This window comes from Ochotona princeps, chromosome 8 (assembly GCF_030435755.1).
Source record: "Ochotona princeps isolate mOchPri1 chromosome 8, mOchPri1.hap1, whole genome shotgun sequence".
NCBI lineage: Eukaryota > Metazoa > Chordata > Mammalia > Lagomorpha > Ochotonidae > Ochotona > Ochotona princeps.
This window is the reverse complement of record NC_080839.1, coordinates 14393968-14410572: the sequence shown is the minus strand read 5'-3', so window position 1 is coordinate 14410572 and position 16605 is coordinate 14393968. Positions and strand designations below refer to the sequence as shown.

General features: G+C 42.8%; 1 protein-coding gene across 1 annotated transcript; it reads right to left on the bottom strand.

Annotated features, from left to right (window-relative positions):
- Positions 1 to 9483: 9483 nt before the first annotated feature.
- Positions 9484 to 15675, bottom strand: IL36G (interleukin 36 gamma). The gene is made up of 4 exons (XM_058668316.1): positions 15426 to 15675; positions 11374 to 11481; positions 10444 to 10583; positions 9484 to 9696 (listed from the first exon to the last, which is right to left on the bottom strand). Exons 1-4 carry the CDS (start codon positions 15673 to 15675, stop codon positions 9484 to 9486), a joined length of 711 nt encoding a protein of 236 aa, XP_058524299.1.
- Between the last annotated feature and the right edge of the window lie 930 nt (positions 15676 to 16605).

Here is a 16605-nt window from a genome sequence, read left to right as displayed (position 1 = left end):
AGTAAAATAAGAGTGGCACGTCCAGAATCGAGCCCCTATGTCCATGGGATATGTGTAAGGTGCATGACCGGGCAACCCAGATCTTAATACTGCTCATCTTGATTACTCGGCTGTCCTTCCCTGGCATGAAACTCTGCACATCTTCACTGGAAAACGTATGTTCAGGTTTTGGATGCTGCCTCCCAAAATAACTCTAGCACATGTCAGAGTCAAACTTCAATTGAACAAGCAATCAAAATGTGTTGCAAGTGAAAGTACATTCCCCAGAAGAGGGGAGTGATAGGCTCTGGGAGAAAAAACATCCAGCCTGAATCTTTGGAGGATTTTCTTTTATCTCTATCTTGTAACGAGGGAGCAGAAACATTTGTGAGATGAGTAAGAGAGTTCCGAAATAAGGTGGGATTTTCACAGCACAGGGATGCCACCTATTTTCTTCCCTAATAGGGTACTTCGGATGTGTCATGGCAATTTTAGAGGCGTGTCACAACCCAAACTGCAGTACTAATGCTGTTCTAATGACCTCAGGGTTAACGAAGGCAATAATATATCTGACTGTATGACTGTCTTTTCTAGGACGTTTGCCAACCCAGTTGTTTTTGTTCAGATAAAAAAAGTCTTTGAGGCTTCCTGGGACATTGGTGTACACTCCCATGTAGCTGACTGCCTCTGCTAACAGTTGTATGGCCCCACACCATCAGTAAAATGAGTAGAAAAAGTGAAAGTTCATTTTGCATAGGACTTTTTACAAATGGGACAAAAAGCTAAAAATACATGACAGCTGTCTTGCAGACTCGCTTGGGCCTCTTGGTGTGGTCTTAAAAGGGAAAAAAGGAAAAGGGCTATAAGTGGTGTCACTGATGATTCACTCTGCATGGCCCAAGGTAAAGAATACATATAGGTTCCTTGATAGTAGGTAACAGCCTGAAAAATAAGGCATAGAGGTGGGAGGGCCAGGCATTATGACTCAATGGAATAAATTCTCACCTTGAAATCATTAAACTCCCATATGGATGCCAGTTCGTGTCCTGACTACTCCACTTCCCATCCAGCTCCCAGCCTATGGCCAGGGAAGGTGGTAGAGGATGGTCCAAAACCATTGGATCCTGTACCTTCATTAGAGACCCAAAAGAGGCCCGGGCTTTGGATTGGCTAAGTTCCAGCCGTTGTGACCATTTTGGGAGTGAACTAGCAGATGGAACATCTTTCTCTCTTCTTCTCTCTGTAAATCTGATCCGTCTTTCCAATAAAAAAGAAATAAAATGATAAGGCTTAGAGGCATGTGGATGGACATAGAATAGGCACAAGGAGTGGAGATGTCTGTATCACATATTAATGTCCACTAGAACACAGCAACCACAAACACTGAGCAACCAAGCCAGCCAAGCAATTGCTAGGTTGATGTTAGCTGACCATTGTCTTCAGCCACCCCAGAGCTGACAAGCTGGGTGCACTAAGGTAGCTGAAGTAAGCATCTCCCACTTGACAAGGATGACCATGCGGCCTTCTAGTGACTGCTGTCCATACCAAGAGCTTGGTGGGCACTATTACTAAAGGAATGATCCCTTTGTGGGTCACTTCTGTTTGGAGGGGCAGCAGGCTATCCTTACAGGGGCAGATGCACATCACGAGTGTTGCTTTGCCTTTCCTGCCTTCAGAACTTCATTAGATCCACTGTCAGGGACCATTGGCATCCCACACAACACACATTCAACCAAATTCCAAAACTTGTAATATCTAATCAAGAAACTTACATATAGGGAAGGAAGAGCCGAAACAAGTGCATGAGCACAATATCTACTCAATGGTGTGCTAGTAAAATTTTTGCAACTGGCTATCTAGGAAACACACATAACAAAAGTGTTTACCTATAGTGTTTGTGCATTTCCGTGATGCAAACACTCTCACTATTGGGCCATTTAAATATTAGTTGGCTTAATAAAATCTTGGAAATGTAACAACTGACCCTGACAAGCCAGTCTGAGCCTGTTCCTGTAGTTTCCTGAATCTACTGGTCAACCCAGAAGCAGTTACCTCAATGGAGCATTGGATGGTCTACTGAAGGTATATCCAAAGCACTGAGTAAGTAGAAAACCCTGGAAGGGTGGGATGCCCTCCCTCAGGGTGCAGTGTGTGTGTGCAGGAGGAAGTAGAGCTGTTTTACACGTGCAGACATGGAGGAACACATGTGTAATGCTTGTGGAAGCCAGATGATGCCATTGGGCACCTATGGATATTTCTTTGCCCCACTGTGACAGTGACTGGTACAGGCAATATTCCTAGAGTAGGAAGTACATGACATCAAAAGCTCAGATGCCTCACGAATGAGGATTTTTATCACAGTCACAGAAAAGCTGCTAAGACTTGTCAGGTGGGTAGCTGAGGACAGGAGAATCTAGAACAGATAGTGACGAAAGGAGAGGATAGGAACTAGCTCTGGGTCCAACTATCGAAATGGGTGCTGTAGTCCATTCATTAGCATTCTTCTTCTAAGTTTGTCCTCATGGAGGACCTGATCCAAAACACACATCAAGTAATAGACCAGTGCAACCTAAAGATGGATTGTGGTAGGCATGGGGCTGTGCCTCTTGCGTCTCCCTTTAGGAGAGCCTGTTCCAAGGAGAGCCAGGCAGCCTCCCACCAAGCCTCCTCTTCCAAGTTGCTCTCAGTGAGTGGAGATGGCAGTGACGCTTGAGCAGAGCCTTCTAGCTGAGATGCAACATCTCCAAGGCCAAGTTAGCTCTAGGGCTCCCATTTTGGACAGCAGCCACCTCTTCCTACCTACCCCTCCTTTCTTTTCACATCTCTATGGCCACCAACAATCTTGCCTCTCAGTCTATAGGCTCTCTAGTTGCTCATAATCCCTCTTCTTCTGTCCTTCCTAAGTATTTCTCCTATTAAAGCTCTTGGTTATGTTCATTCTCAAAGCACCCAAGCTATCAGCACTTAGAACTATACATGAATTCCAGGACCAGAAAATAAGATGTACAGGAACACCCATGGTATCATTTCATTTGCCTCAGGTTTAAATACATGCAAAACTGAACAATATCATTTTAGGGGCATAGACACATGTTAAAGCCATAACAAAATTCAAGGGAAGAAGTACCAGAAGAATATTTGAGAGTTACAACTGGAGGAAGAGAAGGGAATGAGAGAGAAGATGAGCAAATAAGCTTTTCTGTTTTTTTCTGCTGGGTGACAAGTACATATGGATCTCCTTTGTCATCACCTGGGTTATGCTTGTTATAAAAATACCTTTAGAGACTGGGATTGTGGTGCATCAGGTTAAACTGCTACTGGCAATGCTACTATCTCGTATCGGAGGGCTGGCTGCTCCACTTCTACACCAGCTCCCTGATAACGTGCCTGGGAAGGCAGCCAATGATAACACAAAGGCTTGTGTTCCTGCCGTGTACATGGGAAACCTGAATGGAGTTCCAGGCTCCTGACTTCACCTTGGTTCATCCCTTGTTGTTGCAGCCATTTAGGAGATTAAACCAATGGTTCTCTTTCTTTCTCTCTCTTCCCTCCCTTCCTATCTCTTTCAGTCACTCTTCCTTTCAAATTAAATAAGTAATAAATATAAACAAAAAATTCACACCTAGTTAATATTTATTTTAAACTATTTAAAGAAAATGGGTCCTGAAAATCAGATTCCTGAAATTTTCTTGAAATGATAATAGTTATCATTTGTTGTTTGCTGTAATCCATTCCTTTATTAAAATCTGATAGCAGCTTTTTAAAATTCAAGTGTATCTATTATTTACCATGATACAGTTTTGTAGGTATGAGGGTTCTTCCTTATCCCTTTCCTTCTTCCCTTCCCATTTTTCCCTCCCATCATCTTCCCATAAATTAACATAGTAATATAGTCACTTAGTAACAGTTACAAGTTTAACCCTATGCTATTTAAGTGTATCATGACATGGTAGACATAGGCAAAGGTAGAAAATGTAGTATATGCTTACAAGTATATTTGCATGTTTCTTATATCACCTTTTAAAATCCATCTGTAAATCTAAACAAAACAAACTAAAAGATAGAAGTAAACTAGCTATCAGCAATAAAGATGAAAAAATACTTATATCAGAAAAACAGAAAGATCGCTGTGCATAAAAAAATCCACTTATTTTATTTGAAAATTGGAGTTGGGGAGAAGAGAGACGGGCTAACCAGGGTGTGTCCTGCACAGACAAGGAAGGTGGATGCTCCAGGCCATGGCCTCCAGCACAGTGGCAGAACCAGCACCATTTTTCTTCCAAAGGAAAGGGTACTAGTGACAAACAAAAATTATTGCAAATGAAAATAATCTGGCTGGAGTACCAACTTACTTAATGACATCAATTAATTCAAAGACCCTGAATCAGTTTGAGATTCCCAGCAGGTAGAATAATACATTTTCTCAACAGTCCTCTGGGCTTCAGTCATTTTCAAGACCAACAGTTTCACCTAAATGTAGGCTGTGATTTCTTAGATCTCCCCTCCTCTGAAAAGGGGTCACACTCACCATTGAGGATCACCGCCTGCAAGCTGGCTTACATGGGGGCCTGGGACATGGGCTCTGCATTGCAGCACTGAAGAGAGCTGGCCTTAGTGCCATGGCAGGTGGCATATGCCTGCCCCCTCCTAGCTCAGGAACTGCATTTGATTCCCAAGAGATTTCAGAGTGGTCTATGGAGTGTTGCCTCTGGCATCTCATGTACTCAGCTAAGTGTGAAAATGTCTCTCTCAAACACAGTCCCGTCAATAGGGAATCACAGAATTTTTAGAAATATATTTGTCAAAACTGTACTTGTATATAATCTAAGAAGTCAATGATTGATAATTCAGTTTCATTATTTAAAAAAAAAAAAGAGAACTGTCACTATTTCCTATTACTCAGAGATAAACCACTTTTGACTGTTTTGATATTTACTCCTTATATACAAATAATGAGCACACTGATGCTTGTTGATTTTTTTAAACTTTAATCATTATGTATGGTCATCCTTTCATGAAAGATCAAGTTCTATCACATTTCACACATGACTATACCCAAGTAAAGTCTGTCTCTCTCTGTCTTCTCTTATCTCCTTCTTCTTTTTCAGACATCCTTCCACAACATTTCTAACATAGTTTTGGACAAACAATCCTACATATTGTCACCCAGTGTAAACACTTCATATGGTGAACTATAATTATATTTTTTTCCCTGAAAGTTAAGAAAACTTATGTTTTCTCCGGAATTAAGAACCTGTGATGGATGGGTTTTTCCCGGTTTCCTTTTGGCTTGTTTTTCTTTGAAGTTTAAGCCTTTAAAAGCCTTTAAAAGCTTCACTTTGCCTGACTATGCTAAGGACCTTCTTTTATCAATATCTTACAAATTCATGGTGCTTTACTTTGACTGAAATTTCCAGATTTAAGGATCTTATATCTTCTTTTTAAAAATAATTATTTTATTTTGGGTCCAGCACGATTGCTCAGTGGCTAAAATCCTTGCCTTGCACATGTCAGGATCCCATATGGGCTCTGGTTCAGGATCCCATATGGGCTCTGGTTCACTTCCCACCCAGCTCCCTGCTTGTAGCCTGGGAAAGCAGTGGAGGATGGCCCAAAGCCTTGGGATTCTGCACCTGCATGGAAGACCCGGAGGTTCCTGATTGCAGTTCAGCTCAGCTCCGGCCATTGCGGCCATTTGAGGAGTGAATCAGTAGTTGGAACATCTTTCTCTCTCTTTATCTCCATAAACATGATCTGCCTTTCCAATAAAAATAAACATGTTTTTGAATGATTATTTTATTTTTATTTGGAAAAAATAGCATTACAGAGAGAAAGATAGATGGAAAGAGAGAGGCAGAGAGACAGAGAAGGTCTTTTATCCACTTATTCACTCCCCAAATGGCTTCAACAGCTAAAGCTGAGCAGGTCTGAAGCCAGAAGCCAAGAGCTGCCTCCAGGTTTCCCATGTGGGTACAGGATCTCAAAGACTTAAGACATTTTCTACTGCTTTCTCAGGCCATAAACAGGCAGCTGGATGGGAAGTGGAACATCCAGGATAGAACTGGCATTGATATGGGATGCCAGTGCTGCAGCTGGCAGCACACACACCTGCCCGCCCATCCCAATTCCACATGTTCATCTTTCTTAATTTAGTCCTTTGTTTGGACAGAGCACATTATCAAATAGTTTCTCAAGCACACCAGGAGATGAATCTTGTTTGAAAATGAGTTTATTTTCTTTTATACTTAATTGATTGTATCAGTGTGAAATATTATAGTGGAAATAATTTTCCACCATTGCTCAGTGACTCTGGCTTCTGCATTTACTTAGAGAAGGGCAAAGAAGACATGGCTTTTATATGTTTGAGTATCACCATTTTAGTCCTGTCATCTTCCAGAATCTTTCATTTTGGCAAGCACTTCCCAACCCCCCGCCATAACAACCAATCTGCTGATTTCTATCATTGTAAATAAATTTTGTCTATGAAATCATATGTACCCCTTTGTGTCTGACATCTTCAATAAATGTTTGATATTTATCTACTTGGGTGTCTATCAGTGGTTCATTTCTGTTTTATTTATGAATTGTGTTGATGCATCACTAATTACTCATTCACTGGTCAATGGAAATTTGACCTCTTTCCAATTTGAGGATAATAAGAAATTATGTTTGAGAATTTACACAAGACATTTTGTTCAACTCAACTTTTTAATACTAACCTTTCTACATATTTTACTTAATTTTTAAATTTGCTTATTTAAGAGGTGAGGAGACAGAGAAAGAGACATAGATAAATACAGAAAGAGACCCCATTCACTGGTTCCCTCCCCAAATGCTGGGAGTGAAGCTGAGATCCAGAAACTCAATCCAGGGTCTCACATATGAGTGACAGGAACCGGATTAGTTGGGTCATCATTGGCTGGCTTCCAGAGTCCACATTTTCTGGCAGCTAGAGTCAGGAAGACAGAGCTGTGACTCAAATCCAGATACCTTGATGTAGAACATAGGTGGTTTCATAGGTGTCTTAGCCACTATGTCAAGCAACTTCCCCTCAGGTCATTTTAAAATCACTCAGTGGGACTCAGGTTGCCTTGCATGGGCCCCTGTTCCCACCTGCCAGGGTGGGGCCAGGTTTGTGAGCCCCAGAGGCAGGAATCTGGTGGAGCTTGGGTTGCCTGGCCCAGGTGCTCGAACTCACCTGCAAGAATATGCCCTCCTCAGTGAACAAGGTAGAGCAGTGGACACTGACCCTGATGCACATGAAGAATATTGCAACCCATTTGGTACCACAGCAGAAGAAGGAAAGCAGAGGAAATTGGGCGAGTACCCCAGCCACACAATGACAGAAAAAAAAAAAAAAAATCCAGGTGAATGGAGAATTGAGGTTGACCATGTCAGCCAATGGGCATTGAGAGGGCTGCATCATACTTGGAAAAGCAAAATCAGCAGCATTGTAGAGCTATCCAAACCCCTTGGACAGAACCTTTGGGACATGTACACATTGGGACCCCAGGTGGATATCAGATGGTGGTTTCCCATCCCTGGGTTCTGGGACATTTGGGAAACTGGGTGTGACTTATCCCTTTGTTTGTCCCTTCCCCCAAAAACAACAAGAAGAAATAGCAAATTTGGAAATAATGATTTCACCCATTTGTCCCTAACCCTCAATCCTTCCCATCCTGATCTATCAAGTAATTAACATGAAAAAAATTTTTCTGAAATCACTGAAGAGAACCTTAAATGTCAGTTAAATAGACCAGACATATACATTGTAATTTGTCACTTTGTTTCTAAAGTACACAGAACATCCAAGGCATGGCTAATCTGAGCCTTTCTGTACTCCAAACCCCATTGCAATAATGCAGAAGGGTGGTCTCAACTTTGGTTTATCATCAACATTCTCTACGAACCTTGGCATGATTCTTGGGCTCTGCCCTAAATGTAAAACAGAGGAGTTTTAAATTTACTAGGTGTGAGGCACCTGAAGTTTGAGTACACACCCTGGGTGATTTTGAGGCCATTTCAGGTTTGAGAAATACAACATGCAATATGTATGTTTCAGTATTTAAGTCATTACGTAATGACAGTTGGATGGCCAGAGATGTTCCACCCTGGGTGGGTCATTGGCTGACATCCTGCTAGATAAGGTCAGCCCCACCAATGGGAGTAAAATGCCTCAGCCTTTTCCCTGCCATCTCACTGCTGGTAATAGCTACTGATTTCTCACAGACTGTTTCACAATATCCCAATTCCACAAGCCAGACACTGAAAGACAAGACAAGCAGTCTGGAATAACATTATCTGGTTCTACTCTGCACTCAATGTCAGTGCTGCCCTCAACAAGTCATGTCCATTCCATAGAACTCAGTGTCCTGGTCATCTGAAAGAAATGATGTCATTAAAAGTCATTATCCAAACCCTGGAAAACAAGCACAAGGACTTCCGGTATCTTTTCACTGGTCTTGTCTAACAGGCTCACATAAGGGTCTTCTCACTGTCTATACATACATACAATCTCACTTGACCTATTGCTATTATTAACTGGTAGAAAACACAACAAGGAATGTGCAGCTTTTTCAGCAGTGATGCAAATCACATCTGTCTAGCACAGATCATACCTGACGTTGATAATTCAAGAAATGGGGGACTGAAAGGATTTCAAAAGTGCATGAAATACAATACAAAGATAAGTTAATCTGTGTAACAATTTTGAAATCTATGCTTCTTTATTTTTTAAAGATTTATTGAGGGTTTGGCATTGTGGCATAGTTGGTAAAGCTACCACCTGAGACACCAATATTGCATATGGGTACGAATTCATGCCCTAACTGCTCCACTTCCAATCCAGCTCTCTGCTAATGGCCTAGAAAAAGCAGAAGATGGCCCAAGTGCATGGACCCCTATCACTCCTGTGGAAGAACCAGAAGAAGCTCCTAACTCCTAGCTTCAGCCTGGCCCAGCATTGGCCACTGCAGCCATCTGATGAATGAACCAGCATATGGGAGAACAAGACAGAAACAGAGAATTCTATGCAGCCAAGAGTCAAGAACTCCATCTGGTTGTCCACGTGCATGGCATGGACCCAAGCAGTTGGCCATTGTCTGCCGCCTCTCAGGTGCTTTATCAAAGAGCTAGATAGGAAGCATGGACTAGCCTGGATGCAAATTCACACTCAAATATGGGGTGCAGGGACTCCAAGTGACAACAAGGGGCCTGCCAAGGGCCCATGCCATGGTAGAGTTTGCCTTGGAGGTCTGGTTGCTTCAGCTTGGGAGGAGAGCCCTTCACTGTCCCATGCCATCTGCCTCTGAGTCCATATTCTGTTCTTTGTTGCCCTGAAGCCATTACTTCTTCTCCATCCACACCAGATGATTATCAATAGCCCTATTCACTCCCTTGGCACCATTGTGAAGATGGTACTGAGATAATACAAATGAAAGCGTGCTGAAGACCAGAAAGTTCAAGACAAAGATCTCTAACCACGTTGCTAAGTCGAGCCTGAGTTCAGGCATTGTTTAGTTCTAAGTTGAAGGCAGTGTTGTACAATCTCCCCTGCTCTGAAGTCAGGATAATGGGCTGGCCTATCTTGGAGGAGGCAATGAACCAGCCAGGAAAGGCCACAGACTCGAAGGTGGAGGTTCTGCCCACTTGGGAGTGGTAAAACAGGAAGGGAATCACAGGCTCAGTGTGGTGATACAGGTCCATGATCTCCTGCTCCTAGATGTGAGAAAAATACAAGTTATGTCCACACAACCCATTAGTGTTCCAAAGTTGGAGAGCCTGTTAGAATAAGCCTAGAAAACACATGTCAAGGAAGCAGAGAATGACCGTGCACAGAATCCCATCTTCCCAGCCCCTCTACTGCCATCTAGAGCTAAAACAGGCAGCACACAAGGGAGACGCCAATGAACGTGTGGTCACACTTGAGCAATGAATTGGAGCTCTATTCACACAAGAGGTGGAGAAAGGAAAAAGATTCGAATTTGTTACAGGTGAGAAGTGGTTCCATTCAGGAAATAGTTCAGAAATATTCATACTAATAGGCATTGTTGCTGAGTTGGAAGTTGGAGGATCAAAGGGACAAGTACTGAGAAAAGTACCTAGGCTCAGGCCACCCAAAGAATCAGGTAAAGAATTAAACAAATAGCTTGAATTTCTAAGCCACAGATCTCCTTACCAAGCCACAACTGTGACAGCTACTATGTTCAAGGCCAATTGTCCAACATGTGAGAAGGGTCAACACCATGAAAAAGACATAAGAAGGTCTAATCATCATGGAATTATTCACCAAGGAACAAAGCAAATGGGGCAATCAGAAAATAGCTTCTATGTTATACAAATGGCTTCAGATATAATATAGAAAGTAGGATATTATATAAAGTTAGATTCAGATTATATAATCACATAGTCTTTATCTCACTGAAAAGTTGTCTTACTTTAGCACTGTTTTTCTTGGTCACTCACTTTTAGCTGTAATGTGGGTTGTCCTCCAGTGTCCTCACAGAACAGACACATTTTTGGATTCTGGATACCAAAATAAACTGGAACCCCTTTGTCTTTCTCAAGAGCCTCTGGATACTTGCACGGGATAATATTGATGGTAACTGTGAAGATAAAAGGGGATATGTGTCAGTTTTCATTTGAAGTCAGAAAAGACTCCTTGATCTAACAGGGTAACATCTTCTAGGCAGTGTTGAAAGAGACCTTAAGATTATAATCCTTATAACTCTTGACCTGCTAAATAGCCAACCATCATATCCATTTAGTCATTGATCCATCCATTCATTCCACGTGCCATTCACCACTCTAGCACATGGAAAAAATTGTGATTGATGGGAAGGATCCCAGGCCAAGTAGGCCCTTGGATCCTTGTAAACTCTGGCCACTAGTGAGTTTTACCCTAATCTGATGTCAAAATCTTTCCTATGATAGTCTTCTTAGTCCTTTTAGGGCAACTTGAGGTAACTCAAGCTACTCCTCTTCTATAGGACAGAGCAGTGGCTCCTTTTGTCCTGGCGATTCCTCTATCATTCTGACTTCTTTATCTTTCCCTGTTTTCCCTTCCCAGGCAGGTGTGAAATTCTCCCCAGTCCACGTGAACACCATGATAAAGTCATAGAATTTAGGACACATATTTATGGGGCACAATGTGATGAGTCAATGCATGTATATATTACATAATGACCACACCAGGGTAATTAGCATATCCATCAGCCCACACATTTATCATTCCTTTGTGGTAGACGGTATCAAACATCTTTCTTCTAGCTATTCTGGAATATACAATACATCATTATTATTACTACAGTCAGTCTGCACTAGCACTTAAGCTTTAGCTTTCACAAAAGGCCACACCCATGTAAGGAGCAGAGCAGCCAGAGGATGACAACTCACCTGCTGCCACTTTATCACTTCGTGGAACTGTCACCAGGCTCTGGCCCTGAAGGATCCACACCTGCTGATCCAAATCGGAGACCTCCCCGTGGTGAGGCCTACTCATTGCTGTTGGATGAAAAAAAAAAGCCATAAAGGGACATGACGATCAAGGCTGCCTGGTTAGTCACAAGGGGAAAGATCATCAGATCCAAGCCTTCAGGAAGCAAAGTCAGGACTTATACACCAAAACCAGCAGTGCTCATGTGACCATAAATCTAGCCTTTGTTTCCAGTTTGGCTGTAGGCTCAGGTAAGGAGTGTGAGGGCTCCCAAAGGTGAGAAATGGCCTAAAAGGCCAAACTGTCAAGATCAAGGTAATAAGCAGTCCCAAACATACTGTGTCAAGGCCCAGCTACTTTGTTTTGTGCTGCTCTGTGCTTGGCCCACAGTCGGGGACTGGAGGTAGAGCTGTGAATGAGCAATAGTCCCCAGGCCCCAGAAGCTCCCAACTCAGCAGGAGCAGAACAGCACCAGATGTGAAGGCCATACACAGGGAAGGACAGAAAATAGCGGGGCTCCAGAGGATCAGATATGAGCACAGGTGGCCATGGCCTTCATGGGCACATCTCAAAATCACCTTCATGGATTATCTTTCCAGTGTCCATCATACTGCAGTTGTCTCAGTAACCTGTGGGGACAGATACAGGACAGATTAACTTTAGGAGAGGTTTCCAGATCTTTCCAGGATGCTGATGTCTTAGGTCCTCATTCTAGACAGGCAGCCAGAAAGCCTGGCCTGACATGAAGCTTTTGTCAGAAGATCTGAGCTACCTTTCAGGGAAAAACTTCAACATAGCCTCAAAGAAGGCAGATCAGAAGAATTTTCTTCCACCCAGAGACTCAACCAATAACAGTATCTCCACAGAATTTCCAATTCCAGGCAGGGATCTGCCTCTAATACCTCTATGGGTCCTGATGCCAATATCACCTCCTCCCCAAAGAATACTTGCTTTCACCAGCCTCAGTTTCTGCTGAGGGAAAGGACCTGCCAGGATTCCAGGGAAATTCCTGGTGAGACCAGCGAGCCCCAGCCAGGATAAGACGTAGTGTGGAACCCAGCCTCTTGTTGGACCCAAGAGCACAGAAGACTTCAAAGACACAGAACTTTCCAGCTGTCAGCGCACCTAGCAAAGAAGGGTTTTCCTCAAAAGTCCACGAGACTGAATCACGGCCAGCTACCGCAGCTTCCTGGAGCACTGACGGGCTGTGCCAGAACCTGGACCATTTATCTGGAGGATAAATGGCTTGAGGCTCTTTGGTGGGTGTGACGGATACATGACACAGAAGCAATCCAGTTCCTCCTGCCAGGAGATTCCATGAGCCATAAGTGGGGAAAAAAAAAAAAAAAAAAAAAAAAAAAAACAACCAGAATCAGCACATGTATAACCTGCCTAGCCTCCCTGAGAAATCACTGTTGAGTCAAGCCTTACGAGATCCACCACATAAAAGAGAGTTGATGACTGATCCCAAATTTCTCAAAAAGGGGAAGACTAAGGGACTTCCCCAGAGCCCAGCTCTCCCTCTGGGTCACAATGGGGTTAGGACTGGAAAGATTAGGCAAATTTACATAGACTGCTGGGGCTGAGAGTACAGTCTTTGACAATCAGGCTAAGCAGATTCTGCAGGAGTAAAAGTACTTGTGTGTTTTAAGCAAGATTTATATGACATTTCTGGCCAACCAACTTCCTCACATTATGGTCAATATGAATGGGGGGACCAGGCCAAAGAGCCCCCTTACCTAACACTCTTTCAACCTCCCAAAGACACACCCCTCCACTTGGTGAGCCACAGGATGGAGGCAATCTGATTTTAGTTCCCCTCCTTTCCCTAGACACTACAGAAATAGGCAGTGATCCCTTCTTGAAAACTGAGCCCCAGAACCCAGTTCATCCTCCACCTCCCTAAACAGTACATGTGGATGTTCCCAGGGAGGAGGAATGCTGCTTTCTCTAGCATTTTTGTTATACACAGTCCTGTCCCATCCCAAGCCAGGAGCTCACCTAAGTGAAATGAATTTCAGGAGAGAGACTAGAAGTACCTTTGCTTCCACATTTACCTGTCTATCTTGGAGAAAAGATCCCAAGATGAGACATAACTTTCTAGATTTGCCTCTGTATCAGCACCTCTTCCCAACCCTCAAGATTTACCTTATTCAACCCCAATCTCTTCTCTAACCTTGAGAAATTTGGTCCTTTTCCATAAAAGCCTCAATCTAATTGCTGCAGATCCAGTTGCTCTATTACCCTAGTAGAGAGCCTGATAGTGAATTTGGGGTCAGATGACAATAAAATGCACTTTGTTTTGAGTCAAACTTGACCGTTTCCTCTTCTGAGTCCTCACTGTCCGGATGAAAAGTCATCATGTATCAGTCAACATAATAGCATCTGAAATGCCCATTATTTCAATGCCAATTCTCTTTGGTGTCTGATTCAGTTAGGACCCAGACAGGAAAGCAGACTCCATACTGGGAACTGAAACTAAATCAAATCAAATATAAAGTATTAGGTGCGTTCATGTTGCAAAGAACAAAAGGAATTGCAAGAAGAAAACAGAAGGGAACTTAAAAATCAAGGAATTCAGAGGAGGTATCATGCAAGACTAATACACAGAGGAGGAGACTCTACTGCCTACACTGCTGGCATTATTACAGATGCTGATTCAAGTCCCAGATGCTCCACTTCTAATCCAGCTCCTTGTTGACATGCCTGGAAAGCCAGGAAAGGGTGGCCCAACTCCTTGTGCCCTGTACCCACATGGGACATCCAAAAGAAGCTCTTGGTTCCCAGGTTGAGACCACTACAGCTCTGGTCATTGCAACCATTTGGAGTTAGCCTGTGGAAGAAAGATATCTTTGTTTCTCCTCACTATGTAACTCTGCCTTTCCAATGAAAATAAATAAATCTTTTTTTAAGCCTTTGAGTAAAGCCTGAATATGTCTTGTCACACATGTTGCCCAAACCTCTGTGGTAATATGACACATGCTCTTAACCTCAGTTCATCCATTTGGTCCCGACTCTTCACTAGCTTCCTGGTACTCAGAGAATCAGCCCTTTCCCCAGATTTCCAATCTTTGGCATCCATTCTGAAATTCCCTGTTCAAACTTTGGTGTGAATGACTCTAAGAGAAATTAGAGGAAATGGGAGTTCATGAGTTTGTTTTGCATCACTACAACTAAACACCTGAAGCTATAAGGCAGAGACTTCCTGAGCTTATGGTATTGAAAGCCAAAAGTCTGAAACTAGGTTTTTCTATTAACTTTGCCTCTGGTAAGGGTCACATGGCAGGTACACGACAATGACTTGTGCATGCACAAGAATGATCACATGGTGAAACAAGAAGCCAGAGATGGGAAAAGATCCATCTTGCTCTGTTACAACAGCCCTCCCTCAGGAACTGACCAGGATACCATAAATGCTATGATAATCCCTTGTAAGGGCAAAGACCCCAGTAACCTAACCTCCTTTCATTAGACTCCACCTGTTAAGGACCTCATCACCCCCCAAAACTGCTACATTAACTTGTAACACATGACCCCTCATGGAACATATTCACATCATTCTATGATCATAACACAGAGTGGTGGTGATAGAAAGGGAAGCCATGAACAATTAGCATTGGTAATTAAAGCAGAGAGCCCATCTACTGAAGAAATGATACATAGTTTTTATCTGAAAATAGAAGGATTAGGTAGTATTATTATGGGATATCGTAGCTGTATTTGAGAAACTATCAGTATTGATGGGGATTATGAAAAACTGAACATCTAGTTTTGCTATGCTAATATAACCCAGTTGCCAGATTCTTTCATTAATGTTTTATTACCGTGCAGAATAATGACAATGATACACAACATCAAAGGTGGCTTCAGCCAAAATCCATTAAATATTCACAAGGTCAATGTCCTAGATACGGAAATGATTGTAAGGAAAAACAGTCCAGGTTCCAGTTTTCAAGTTATAGGATTATGTCCTCCACATTAATTTGGCAATTAGTCCTACTAGTTTGCTTACTGAACGTGCTTGTAACTTTATTAAGTGAAAGAGACATCACAGTAACCAAGTAGGGTAAGAGAACTTGCTCATTCACCACCACACAATCTCCAGAGTCTTTTTGTTCATGTCTAGTCTGTAGCATCTTATTCATGTAACCAGACTGACGATCATGAATGATAAAGTTGGGGATATCATTAAGCAACAATACCTGCCAATACCTCCCAATAGAAGTAGACTTAAGATTTACAACTCCCAACACCAAACCCATGGCGCTCTGCTCAAGTGCTGACCAACTCCCTTGGAGATCCAAAGAGAACCAGATCAACTGAAGCTTAGGCTCAACTACAGGCTGCCTCCGGGCACCGATGGTGTGGCGTAGTGGTGTGGGATGCCAACATTGTCACCTGTAATGTTAGCATCCCATATCAGAGTGCTGGCTCACATCCAGGATTCACACTTTACAACGCAGTTCCCTACTAATGTGCCTGAGAAAGCAGAGGAAAGTAGATCAACTGTTTGGACCCCTGCCACCCATAGGGGAGATCCAGATAGTTCCACATTCCTTGCTTTGGCCTGGACTATCCTGGCTGGGAAGTAAACCAGAAGGTGGAAGATCTCTTTTTCTCTCTGTCTGTCATTCAGGTTTTTAAATAAGTAAAATAGAGCCCAGCATGGTGGCTCAGGGGCTAAAGTCCTCGCCTTGAAAGCCCCAGGATCCCATATGGGCGCCGGTCCTAATCCCGGAAGCTCCACTTCCCATCCAGCTCCCTGCTTGTGGCCTGGGAAAGCAGTCAAGGATGGCCCAAAGCTTTGGGACCCTGCACCCGTGTGGGAGACATGGAGGAAGTTTCTGGCTCCTGGCTTTGGATCAGCATAGCACCGGCCGTTGCAGTAACTTGAGGAGTGAAACATCGGACGGAAGATCTTCCTCTCTGTCTTTCTTCCTCTCTGTATATCTGACTTTGTAATAAAAATAAAAATAAATCTTTAATAATTAAATAAATAAATAAAATCTATTTTTAAAAGCAGCTACAAGTAGGTCTAGCAGTATGGCCTAGGGATTATCACTGTAAAATAGCTGGCATTTTCTCAGTTGAAGTGGCAACATGATGTATATGTACTAATTAACACAGAAACCAACTGAGCCATTTGTAGTTTAGTAGACTTGAAGACTGCCAGGGAAGTATATAGGACAGTC